At 39.6% G+C, this 13,469-nt stretch overlaps 1 protein-coding gene and 2 pseudogenes across 1 annotated transcript; 2 read left to right on the forward strand and 1 right to left on the reverse strand.

Moving 5' to 3' along the window:
• The first annotated feature begins 648 nt into the window (after positions 1-648).
• On the forward strand, positions 649-4,188 carry LOC131974994 (E3 ubiquitin-protein ligase TRIM21-like; annotated as a pseudogene).
• LOC131974996 (Fanconi anemia core complex-associated protein 24-like) lies at positions 4,178-6,673 on the reverse strand (annotated as a pseudogene).
• Positions 6,674-7,485: 812 nt separating this feature from the next.
• Positions 7,486-13,468, forward strand: trmt2a (tRNA methyltransferase 2 homolog A). The gene is made up of 12 exons (XM_059336683.1): positions 7,486-7,602; positions 8,134-8,765; positions 9,511-9,619; positions 9,756-9,937; positions 10,047-10,161; positions 10,253-10,368; positions 10,469-10,580; positions 10,739-10,861; positions 11,821-11,896; positions 12,249-12,365; positions 12,450-12,546; positions 12,725-13,468. Exons 2-12 carry the CDS (start codon positions 8,146-8,148, stop codon positions 12,882-12,884), a joined length of 1,827 nt encoding a protein of 608 aa, XP_059192666.1. The 5' UTR covers positions 7,486-7,602; positions 8,134-8,145; the 3' UTR covers positions 12,885-13,468.
• Position 13,469: the final 1 nt, after the last annotated feature.

Here is a 13,469-nt window from a genome sequence, read left to right on the forward strand (position 1 = left end):
ATGATAAACACGTTAAACACGGTGAAGTGGGGAAGAATCTTATGGATGTTGGATGTTGTGATTAAAAAACAAAATCGGCTGTTCTTAGACTGACTTGAGCTGACAAGCTTGTATACCTCATCACATCTGAAATAGTTGGTTGAGTAAGATAATGTAGTGTTTTTAACCTTCAAGTTGTGTTTGAGCAGCTGAAATGAACACTAAACCAGCTACTAGTTGGTTGAAAATAATCTGAGGTCCCCCTCTAGTGGAGGTCATACTCATAACAGCAGCATGTGGTCATATGAGTTCATATTAATTAATTGGAATCTGATGCTGAGGCAGTTTACGTGAATGTAGGAGAACAAGTCTGACTGGTACGACTACTTTTTGTAATGTCATTAAAGATTTGTATCTCAGTTAAAAACACATATTTTCTTCCTTCTAATATGATCTGTGAGAAATCTTTTATAGAGAAAAGCTGCTCATTAGTTTTGGAGAAGAGCAGTGACATGTAGAGGGAATTGCCTTGATGGATCATAGAATTTTTCAGGGTATTGCCAAAAGAGATGATGAAATGTCATTCATCGAGCTACACTGAGAGGTGGAGCAACAGTAAAGGTGAAGAGCTGCAACGTCACATTTCCTGAAATGTAAGTCAAAATTTGTCTGAGCAAGAGCCGAGCTGCAATCAAGACAAGTCTCTCGGTTTCTCTGAAAAGAAACTTTAAAGTGAATCCAGCAGGTTTTTCCTTATCAACAGCAGAATCTGTGCCAAACACTGGTGAGTACACTGCCCTACAGAGACAAATATATTAACTGGATATTTGGTCAAAGTTTAGTTCAAACCAAAATAAAGTAACTGCACAAAATAAGCATGCTAAAGGTTAACTAGGCTATCTTAGATTCATTTTGGATTGACCTAACTCAGAGTATAGTATTTGATTTCATGTGACAGTTTTCTTTATAATTAATAAAAGACACATAATTGACCTTTTCTAACTTTTGTAACTATTACACAGATTGACTTGAAATTAGTTCAATATTAAATTGGAACTAGAAAATTTCCTCTGGGGAAATTTTGAAAGGGCCACGGGGGCTACTGCCGGTGTGTGTACACTATGATGAGATTCTTCAGAGATTTCAAACTATGCCCTTTAACCTCAAAATGTGTGCGTGTGTGTGTGTGTAATTAAAATCACATAAAGTTACTGTGTGTGTGTGTGTGTGTGTGTGTGTGTGTGTGTGTAATTAAAATCACATAAAGTTACTGTGTGTGTGTGTGTGTGTGCGCGTGTGTGAGTTTGAAGCATGTGTATGCATGTTTGAGGAGTGTGCGTGCTTACGCGCATGTGTGTGTGTGTTTGTGTGTATCTGTAACTGTAATCACACCAAAGATCAAAGGCAATCAGATCAAAGCATTCAAGAGAATTAACTGACACCTGCTAAGGTCCTGGAACATTGACAGGCTGGAATTTCTGGCCTCGAACAGAAAGCATTTTTGGCAAAACTATAATACTACCATTGATCTGACTTCACTTTGAGTGTCCTGAGTTCTTCCTGAATGTCTACATATGATTTTTTTTTAAGAAAAATGAAAAAATAGCTTTGTTAGAGCGATCTAAAAAATTTTTTCCATCTTCCTTTTTTCCGAAATCTTCCTGCGTTTTTAATATGGGACCCAATGAGGCTGTTGGTGGTGTTGGTGGCGCATCTGTGCCTCGTACGCCCAAACTATAACTCTGACAGCTTTACCAGAGGATTGTGAGTGAGAAGACAAATTTTCCTACATTTCTATGTATAAATTATTTCTGTAGAGTGGAATTTGCGGCCCGGAGCGCAGTTTTCAAATTTATTTTTTGACAATTTTTTCTCTCCCTCTACACTCTGAGCGATGACATCACACACTGTGACACGAACATTCCGTGCAATACACATCCATTATAATCTCAGAATTTCTCCCAAAATGATCATGGTCATTGAACAGGGATTGATAAAAAACTATATGAGCTATCGAAACGTGGATTAATACACCGATACACAAGACTTGTGTCTACTGTAAAGTTTAAATGGAGTCTCTAGGTGAAATTATGCCGGAGAAGTAGATGTTTAAAAATCTCCAATTATTGTTCTTTTTCGCAAATTTTTTGTCGGCCGTCCCATTCATTTCAATGCAAAATTTTGGGCAGAATTCATATTCTGTAGATAAAAGTAATAGCACACCGATCCCGATCAAACCGTACGTTTTGATATATAATTTGTCCTGCAACTCTTCAAGTTGTAGGACTAGTAGCGGGACGAAATTGCGTCCGGAAGAGGAAGAAGAAAAAATCCACAGTATAACCTACAGTCCGATTGCCCCGAGGCCCTAATTAGAAATATCATAAAAGATATTGAAAAAATATTAAAAATATTTAAATGACAGTTTTGTTTTTTCACCCTTCTTGCCTCAGAGTGTAGATATGTCTGCTGCTGCCAGCCGTCTGCTGACTGAAGATCCGTTTCTGTGCTCCATCTGTCTGGATGTGTTCACTGAACCAGTCAGCACACCATGTGGACACAACTTCTGCAAAACCTGCATCACTAAACACTGGGATAAAAATGTCCAGTGTCAGTGTCCCAACTGTAAAGAGGTTTTTCATTCAAGACCTCCTCTGCGGGTCAATACTTTCATCTCTGAGATGGCTTCTCAGTTCAGACAGTCAGCTCAACAAAAACCAGGAAAAGTTCCTCCTGACATGAGCTCAGGAAACAAACTGAAGGTCCTGATGATCCTCCTTGTGTGTCTGAATTGGGTCTTTACGGTCTGGATGGTTTTAAACCAGAAGAAATATGTTGTTTTTCTTGTGAACGAAGAATATGAAGGAAAAAAGGCTGAGCTGTGGAAGACAGAGGCTGAAATTCAGCAGATGATCCAGAAGAGACGACTGAAGATTGAGGAGATCAAACTCTCAGTGGAGCTCAGTCAGAAAGATGCAGACAGAGAGACAGCAGATGGTGTTCAGGTCTTCACTGCTCTGAAGGAGTCTGTTGAGAGAAGCCAGGCTGAGCTCATCTATACGATCAAAGAGAAGCAGAGAAAGACAGAGAAACAGGCTGAAGGTTTCATCAAAGAGCTGGAACAGGAAATCTCTGAGCTGAAGAAGAGAAGCATTGAGGTGCAGCAGCTCCTACAGTCTGAAGACCAACTCCACTTCCTCCAAAGCTTCACCTCCGTGAACGCTGCTCCACCCACCAAAGACTGGACAGAAGTCAACGTCCATCCACCTTCATATGAGGGGACAGTGGGGCGAGCTGTGAATCAGGTGGAGGAGACGCTCAGTAAACAGATGAAGAAGCTGCTCCCTGATAAATAGCTGAAGAGGGTCCAGCAGTATGCAGTGGATCTGAAACTGGATTCTGATACAGCAAATCCCTGGCTCATTCTGTCTGATGATGGAAAACAAGTCAGCTGTGGTGATGTAAGGAAGAAACTCCCAGAAATTACAAAGAGATTTGGAATTTATCCCTGTGTCTTAGCAAAGCAGAGTTTCTCTTTAGGAATATTTTACTACGAGGTTCAGGTTAAAGGGAAGACTGGGTGGACTTTAGGAGTGGCCAGAGAATCGATCAACAGGAAGGGAAACATCCAACTGAACCCTCAGAATGGTTACTGGACAATATGTTTGAGGAATGAAAATGAGTATGTAGCTCTTGCTGGCCCTTCAGTCCGTCTCTCTCTGAAGTCTCGGCCTGAGAAGGTGGGGGTGTTTGTGGATTATGAGGAGGGTCTGGTCTCCTTTTATGATGTTGATGCTGCAGCTCTTATCTACTCCTTTACTGGCTGCTCCTTCACTGAGAAACTCTACCCACACTTCAGTCCATTTATTAACAATGGTGGTAAAAACTCTGCCCCTCTGATCATCTCTCCTGTCAGTCATACTAAGTAGAGCAGTCATATGGTTTTGTACATTGACTTTAATTTGGTGTAATAAAGTAAATTTACATGTTTATATTATTGATTTATCAATTTTTGCTACAAATGACTGATACTTGTTAATTGTGAATGCAAGAGTGCAGAGTGTAAAACTAAAAAAACAAACAAACAATTTCCAAGTTCTCCATTTTAAGCCATGTTAGCAGCCATGTTAGCAGAAATGTTAGCAACATGGCTCTTGGTCCTCCATTTTGTTCCAGACTGAATTACTAATTGACGTGGCCACCCACACCGTCAATAGTAAACAGATATTGTCTGTACACAAGAGTTTTTATTAATTTTGAATCAAAGAGTAACTGTATTACCAGAAAATCCAAACTTTCCTGGTTACATAAAGGTCCAGAGGTGAGCCTTCATGTTCCAGCAGCCGTGGGTTTGTGGAAGAAGCTGTGGATTTGTTGAGCTGCAGCCTGACCCACGATGGGCTCCAGCTCTGCAGGGGCGGCGTTGCAGCAGGGCCACAGCTTTAACCCTGCTGACTCCGGGGACATGCTGCACCAGAGCCAGGACCAGCGGGTCCAACAGCCGAGATGAGCTCCTCCTCTTGAAGGGGTTCTCTTTGCTGCCCCCGTGAAGCTGGAGACAATTGGAGAAGGTCTGCATTAGACAACAAAATGTAATGTTACGAGAGCTTTACAACTTTTACACCAAGGATCTATGCTTGGTTTTTTTGTTTTTTTAAAAATAATTTTTATTGGCACTCTGAAATGACACAGACATCACACACATTGTTCACACAACAAGCCTCTTGTTGTCAACGGAAGGAAAAGTAAAAAAAAAAAAAAAAAATGGACAACCAATTGGGACTGTTAGAAAAATTGCATGAGGAAACCTTGAAAATTGATAATCTGTCACCAACAGAAAAAACCTCACCATTTTTCTGCGCAGATCCTTGATGGGGAAATGTAGAGCTGGAGACGTCCAAGTTCTCAGTTTAACATAGTTTTATTACAATACGTCAAAAAATGTGCACTTTACAGAGATTCTCCGGGTTCAAAAACTCATGTCCCTGAATACAAACAGACGTGTTTCAGTTCGTGAAGTCTGAACCACGACTCTCTCCCTGAACCCATTAAAGTACTAACATTTGTTTACAAAACATGCTGGTCGATTTCTTGCAGGAAGTTCCGCCTTCTTGATCGCTGATTCGCCAGTTTTAATCAATACAACGGCACGTCAAGCCACCTGGTTGCTTGCTGCGCCGGACAAGGCCATCCTGACGTGGCCTCTTCTCCAGAACATTCAACAAAAACCCCCTGCCTTGTTGTGTCTTACAAAGATAGTATGTCTCACAGAGCCAAAGGATTTTCACTGTCTCACATAGATTCTAAAAGTCTAAAAAATATGAAACAGACAATGAAATATATGTAATCAAAGTTTCTAAACATTAACACACAAACAATCACTGTATCAAAATCATATTGCCTAATTTAATATAAATGCATAGAGAGAGATATTACACTCAAGGTTTGACCTTTGATAGTGACCTGCGTCACGCACAGAGACAGACAACAGGGACAGACACCAGGGAGTCAAACAGAGAAGCAGAAATCAAGCATAAAATCATTTACCAATATAGAAAATAATCAATTATTTTAACAGGACTGAACTCACATGTCTGTCAACTCCTAAGCTGCAGGCTGTGAATGTCACATGCACTCCTCATACAAGCAAGGCCTTATTCATTAATACTTGATATTTATGTTAAGTGGAAAGAAAGCAGGTTCACTGTTTAGTCTACTCACGATCTGAGTGATGAGCTGCGAGGCCTCCGTCTGCCTGCTGACCAGCAGCAAAGTCAGGCCGAGGTCAAACACCACAAACTTCTGTAGAGCAGAAAAGTACTGCTCACTGAGTCTGTTCTCCACCAACACCAGCTGCTGGAAACTACTGTTGCTCTTAAAAACAGGAGAGGCACAGTTCACATCAGGCAGAAAAATACAGAGATGCTTTCAGCAAAACTGCTTTGTCAGTTATCTTTTTAAAACATTTTTTTTAAATGAAACTCACATTTCTGTAGCGAACAAGTTTCCTCTAGTAGCTGTTGTTTTCAGGTGCATTAGACATATTAACATCTTCTGTGCAGAGCAAGATAAGAGAGGTCACATACAAGGCGTCACATTCAATAATGTAAAGTACAAAGTGCAACCAAAGAAATAGATGGTGTACAACACCAAACTTATGGGGAAATTATGAACCTTAACCTATTCTTACCAACTACACACTTGACAACTTTGTTGGGCACTAACTAATGATGACTTTTAGAATCGATTTAACTAAAGTTATAGTCTTGATTAATCCATTGATTCATAAAATGTGAAATAATAGTATAAAACACATTTTCCAAAGCCCAAGTTCACATATTTAAATGTTCAGTCGATTATCTAAAAATAATTTTGTCAATAAACAATCAATTAATTAAAGCACTGACTACAAAGAGACATGAAATTAAAGAAAAAACACAGAATGCAACAGATTAACGAGTTATAAATCAAGATAAAGTGTTATAAAGCCCATAAATGTCACAATGCACCTTTAGTGAGCGCTTACCATTCACGCAGATCATTCAAATCATCTCCTCATGACGCCGGCCACCTATGGTAAAATTGCCTACATCCTCAGTTGATCAGATCATGTGATTTTACTCCTTTAAGATAATGGCCTATGTCAAGTGTGTGACTTAAGCGGATTTATTATCCCCAAGTCAAAATAAAATGTGACTTAGGCAATTTTTTGAAGATGCCTTGTGACTATCATGAGCATTAATGTTACTTCAAAGAGTTATTAATGTTCATGACACATCCCATGTCGTGTTTATGACACGCTATTGTCACTCTTATGTAGACACCGTCAAAATAAAGTCTTACCATATCTTACTTAAGTCACATAGGCATGTTCAAAAAATTGCCTAAGTCATTTACTTCTCTTAAATTACATAATTTACACAGTGTTATTACTATGCCAATAGCCATCCTTTGTTACATGCTTTCTGAGTGAAATGATCAATAAATGTCATATAATACACTTTTGGTGAAGTTTTTTGTGTTTCCTGCAAAACTTGAAAAAAAAATGAGTTAGGCGATTATTTTAACAGGGTGACGATATAAAGCAGAACAGCACAGACCTTGGCTCATGTTACATAAAAATGTTTGTATGAAACTGCTTTGATGAAACAGCTGTATTATGAATAATAAAAACGAACACTAATGACCCTTTAAGCTTTGAACGAGGGAAGAGTTTCTCCATTTCTCGCTGGTAATAACATGCCCATAAGGAGGGACTGCATTCAGCAGAACAGGCGCTTTGGGCTCCATGTATTCAACTCTCTCGAGATAGTGTATATAAAAAGATAACTTTATCCATGCAGAAGAGGTCAAAACACAAACGTTGGCTGTTTTGTTTTGTTGCCTCTTCTTCGTCTGGTGTAGAATGATAAACGGCTATGGGAGGATGGACCTTTCAAAACACGAAAATAAAAAAACATGCACATTATTTATATACAGTCTATGGCACATGAGCACAGTCTTTGGAAATGACGCGCTACCACTTTAAATGAGTTCAGAGTTCACCGCTGCACGTGGTTAAATCAACATGGCAGCTCCCTGTACATTTTACTGAGAAGTGTAATTCAAAGTAAATAGAAGAAGGTAAGGCGCATGAAATAAATCGTTTGGACTTCCATTAAATGCTGCCGTACTGATATTTAGCATGACAGTAAAGTGTAAACATGTAGATATTAAAATAGATAATGGCGAATCTCTTTAACCAAGAAAATAACGTAAATCCAGTGCATGTTGATCACCACCTCAGCTTTTAGCTAATAATACATGTGTGCAGTCAGTGCAAGTGATCCAAGTGTTTTACATGACATGCAATCAAAATTCAAGCCCCGAAAGGCAACTAATGTGTTTAGATCAAAGCTATTCTAAAATGCAAACGTACATTTCTCACGTTTAAATCTTTGAAGTTGACTGTTAAAAAGTTATTTCTCCTGAATGTATTGATATTTGAACACGTTTTCAAGCTAAAATGTCGTTTAAGTCTAAGAATTTGTAAACAAACAAACAAAAATAGTGTCCGGTCACGTTGACAAAACTTGGAATACAATATTTTTCCACACTTTTTGAATCTAAGATCTGTATCAGTCTGCTAATAATTGGATTGTTAATTTTTACCAGATCAACTAAGTGATGGCAGATGCTAGTGGCAGCCCTATGGCTGATACTCCTCCCTCAAAGGAGGAGAAGCCAGATGACCTCCCCCAGGACTCCAACAATGATGGTGTAAAGTGCGACCCCAAAGCTGAAGGGGGGGACGAGGCAGCCTCTGACCCCAGTATGTACCGCTACATCAAAGAGGATCTCTTCACATCTGAGATCTACAAAGTGGAGATCAGGAATCTTCCCAAGTTCACTGGCTTCAACGACCTGAAGAAGTTCCTTGCCAAACACAGCCTCAACCCACATAAAATCAAGCTGTTCGGCAAGCAGACGTTTGCTTTCGTCACCTTTAAGAACGAGGAAGAGCGCGACAAGGCCATGAAGATGGTTCATGGCATGCAGTGGAAAGGCCAGGTGCTGAGCGTCAGGCTGGCCAAACCCAAAGCAGACCCCATCCTGAGGAAGAGGAAGCAGGAGGAGGGAGAGGGCGCAGGAGGGCCCCCATCCAAGCGAACAGAAGGTGATGAGGAAGAGGAGCCACTCAGTGTCCAGTTAGCCAATGTGGTGACTCCTCTGTGGAATGTGCCTTATGAGGAGCAGCTGAGGAGGAAGGAGCAGGAGGTGGTGGGGGTTCTGCAGAGGCTGGCCAAGTGAGTGGTGTCATGTATTTAGTCCATCCGTCCATACATGTGGTAGTGGTACCATATGTGTCTATAACAGATCTGCTGTATATCAAGAACCAATTTTGTCCAAAGATGTGCCATTGAAGCTCCTGACAGCCCAAGTAATTTTTGTCTAAGTTAAATAACTTTTAGTTTAACCATCTTTCTTATTATCATTGTTGAAAAGACTTAAAAGTAGTATATAGAACCCTTCACGGAATATGGAATATAATTATGAGTCAGAATTAAATAAGTAAATGCATAAAGAGGCTTTGAAATAAATAGATATTGCTATGAGTTAATACTTAAATAAATTAAAGGCAACAAACATATACAAAATGTAAATACATAAACAAGTCTATAGTTCAAGCTGGTAAATTAATGTAGAATTATGAAATTTAAAGTCCTCTGATTAACTAAAAGCTGCTTAAAAACTTATTTTTGCATTTATTAAACTAATGTTAACTCATTTATATATCTATAATTTACATTTATTGCCTTATTTTTTTTCAGGAGATATTTTATAGGCATATTTATTTATGTATTTATTTAATCTATACTTAAATTGCATAATAACAATAAAAATAATAATGCAAATTAGGTTATTGGTTATTGTTTCTGGCATTTTGGCACATTTTACTGAATTCCTTTTTTTAACTGACAAAAGCTCTGTCTCTGTGTGAGTATTTTTCAAAACAAAATGATCATCAAAACTATGCCGTTTCTGTTTCAGAGAGATTGGCAGCACCAACAAAGCCATGTTACCATGGCTGTTTGCACAGAAAGGGAAATACAACAAAATGTGTTGTCCTCTGGAAGCGATCCGACCTTCTCCCACACAGGTATACAACAAATTCCTTTATCTTTCATTACACTTTAAGATCATCACAGTTTAACTTCATTGTTTTAACTTTGTAATGCAGTGGTGTCTAATGTCCACCTAATCCTGTTCATATTTTTCTTCCTGTATCATGGCAGACAGAGTACAGAAACAAGTGTGAGTTCCTCATCTCAGTGGGTGCAGATGGGGAGGATAAAACCATCGGTTTTCGCCTGGGAAAATATAAAGGCGGCTCCTGTGCTGTGGTGGGGCCGGCTGAGTCATGTCATGTCTCAGCTGAGGCTAAGAGAGTCGTCAGCGAGTTTCAGAAGTTCATCAGGTACTTTTTATATGAAAGTACACAACAAGGCCAAACCAAACTAATAGAAAATCAAGCCTTAACACATACATTTCTTTCATTGCATTCAATCTTATTATTTTGCATCCAGGACGACATCATACTCTGTGTACAGCCCCGAGACATATGAAGGACACTGGAAGCAGCTGACTGTGAGGACTACGAGGACCAAACAAGCCATGGCTGTAGCGTTCTTCAACCCACAGGTGAGGACATGTACTGTGTGATCCCATTGCCTGACAATAGAACCTTCCAGTAAGACTTTAATGTATTTTTACATGTTTAATGACTCCCTAGAAGCTTGAAGAAGAGGAAATAAATGCATTAAAGAGCTCCATGAAGGAGTACTTTACAGAAGGAGAGGGGAAAGAGAGCGGAGTAACCTCTCTTTACTTTGTTAGAGAAGGTCAAAGGTAAGAAAAAATGTTGACGCTCCATAAGTTGACTGATGCAGAGATCAGTCGGCTATACAAATCTGAGTACTGCACTGAATTAGTGTTTTCTGCTTCCCAGAACTTCTCCTAACCTCGAGGACTTGCCCTGTGAGCAGGTGGCTGGAGAGAGCAGCATTCATGAGGAACTCCTGGGTCTAAAGTTCAGAATATCTCCTCATTCCTTCTTCCAGGTAAGGAAGATTTCCCTCTCAGCAAATTCTCATTAAAGTGCTTTGTATTGACTTTTATTGGAGCCGTGTGTTATATATTACAACATGCAGCTGTGTTTTCTGTCTTAGTGACACAAACTGTGCCAGTGTTAAGTGTGTGTGTTTGTGTTGCCTGACAGGTGAATACAGGCGCTGCAGAGGTTCTGTACTCTGCTGTGGGGGAATGGGCTCAGCTGGATCAGGACAGCACCGTACTGGATGTGTGTTGTGGGACAGGAACTATTGGCATCTCTCTGGCAAAGGTGACTGAGTTGTGTAGAACAGAAACTTTATTCACTTGCTTGACTATGTTTTGATCATCGATCCTGCACATGCACTGGTATAGTGTCTTCCACAGCTCATGTTTCTCATCCTTTCCTTTGTATACCTTTTTGTTATTTCATCTCACATACAGTGACCTCTGCACTATTTAAAAGGATAGGTAGTTGTTTTGAAGTTGTGTTGTATGAGGTACTTAACCATAGTCAGTGTATTAGCTACAGTATGTGGAAGTGAACTCCTCACCCCACCAGTTCGGTGAAGCAGACAGGAGAACCGACAAGGAAGCTAAGCGCTGTGTTGCTGAGGCTATAGCCATCCCCACAAAACAACAATATCAGTGTACACTCACCCTTTACACACTTTATTATGCACATGTTTGCAACTGCTCGTTCATGAAAATGTCTAATGAGCCAATCACATGGCAGCAACTCAATGCAGTTAGGCATGTAGACATGGTGATGACGACTTGTTTGAGTTGAAAGCGAGCATCAGAATGGGGAAGAAAGGTGATTTAAGTGACTATGTAAGTTATGAAGAAAACCATCTCTGAACGCACAACATGTCCAACCTTGAAGCAGATGCTTCGCTATATTAAGAATATTTTCACTGCTTTACCTTGCTGTGGGACAGCCCTGTTTATATTCAGATGGAGCAAACTGAAGCTACTATATTGTCAATGCTTTCTTCATAGCCACCAGACTCCTTGACAAAAACAGCCATTTTACCGGAAACACACAAAACACTGGAGTTATTGGTGCCCATTTTACCAACCGACCACTGTCTACTGTAGGTTATACAGTCCCTCATACAACTCAACTTAAACAAACCCAAACTATTCCTTCAAATTGCAGGGTCAGTACAATTATTGGCAAATTGATATAACATTTTTGCAACCAAAACCCTTAATATATAGTATATTCTTTCTGACTTTTGTCTTTAGAGGGTAAAAAAGGTGATTGGGATTGAACTGTGCCAGGAAGCTGTGGAGGATGCCAAAGTTAATGCAAAGCTCAATGGTAAGCTCATGATAACCTCAATCTACCACAAGTGATTCACATATGAAGTGTGAATATTTATAAATGTAGGTCGGTCAGTAATGACAGGGTTCAAAGTTTCCGTTTGGATAAATAATGTGCTATCTTATCTGATCTAATCTAATTGAAACGATTTCCCCCAAAATTGTTGTAATGTTGTTCTTGTTTGGTGTGCATAGAGCATAAAGATCATGATAATGAAACTCATAACAACTTTATTGATAAGTTAGATCTGTTTAAGTTGGTGATGGTGCCTCCTTGTTTCATGTTTGATAAAAAAACTCTTTGCATATTATGTTTTTCTGATCAGTTTTCCATTTGTTTGTATTCAAAGGTCTGAGTAATGTTGAGTTTCACTGTGGGAAAGCTGAGGACGTGTTCCCTAACATTCTCAACGCTCTCGTGTCACCAAACCTCACAGCAATTGTTGATCCTCCGCGAGCCGGCCTACGTGAGTAAACCGCCAAAACATGGGAATTAATTTCTCTCTCTTCAGGATTTCTCACATATTAGGTTATTTGTCTTACTTATACAGATTCCAAGGTGATACTTGCCATCAGGAGGGCAGAGCATCTGAAGAGGCTGGTTTATGTGGCATGCAATGCTAAAGCAGCAATGAACAACTTCATCGAGTGAGTAATTTGTTTAAATTTGGCAGTTAAGATAAAACAATTTGGGGCTATCCGCTTCATATCACTTGACTTAAAAAACCCAAAGTAATTATTTCTACTGTCATATTGAATATCATTTTTTAAAGATGGCCAGTTCTTAAAAATAGTAAATCTAATTTTGGAACTGTTTGCCTTTCAGTCTGTGCAGAGCACCATCCAACAGAGTTCACGGGGCCCCGTTCCGTCCGGTGCGAGCCATGGCTGTGGATCTGTTTCCTCAGACCATGCATGTGGAGATGCTCCTGCTGCTGGAGAGAGTGGACTACGACTCCCAGCAGCAACAGACCAGCAAGCAATAAAGAAGCAAGGCCTTTAAAAACGGGGCCCTTGCCTCTGATAGGTAGCATGGGCTTTCTGTTCTAGAGATGTATGCGCACACACACAGTACTTCAAAGAGACCTGGAAATTCAAGTTGAAATATTTTTTTCCCCTGTTGTTTAAGTAAGCTGGAGAGCTGTTTAATCTTAACTTTGAAGGATCAGTTCATCCAAATAACAGCTCTCACCAGCTCTTATTTCATAATGCAATATTAATTTGTGCTTCAAATAAACTTAGTGTTAATACAGCATGCATTGCACTGCATTTGCTTAACTAAGCCTTTTGGACTGTCCTTTTGCTTGTTATGCCTTTTCAGTTTCAGAACTTGATTCAGCTTATTTAAAAGTAAGTTTCTTTAATGAGCTGTCTGAAAACCACAAAGCTATGTTAGATTTATATTTTAGTCTGTCCCGAAAGTCCTGATACATTAACTGTTAATAAAGGCAGAACCACACAAGTGGGAACAATGGAATAAATAGCTTGACTTATTTAAGCGCCAGTTTGTTAACTTCCTCGTTTCCGAGTGTTTCATCATTCTGCAACTGAATAAAACAAAGCCCTTCTAG

This window comes from Centropristis striata, chromosome 7, assembly GCF_030273125.1.
Source record: "Centropristis striata isolate RG_2023a ecotype Rhode Island chromosome 7, C.striata_1.0, whole genome shotgun sequence".
Taxonomy (NCBI): Eukaryota; Metazoa; Chordata; class Actinopteri; order Perciformes; family Serranidae; genus Centropristis; species Centropristis striata.

Coding starts and splice junctions, on each gene's coding strand:
- trmt2a (XM_059336683.1), top strand. CDS start 8,146: ATGGCAGATGCTAGTGGCAGCCCTATGGCTGATACTCCTCCCTCAAAG. Junction 8,766..9,510: donor GTTCTGCAGAGGCTGGCCAA/GTGAGTGGTGTC, acceptor TTTCTGTTTCAG/AGAGATTGGCAGCACCAACA. Junction 10,581..10,738: donor CTCCTCATTCCTTCTTCCAG/GTAAGGAAGATT, acceptor GTTGCCTGACAG/GTGAATACAGGCGCTGCAGA.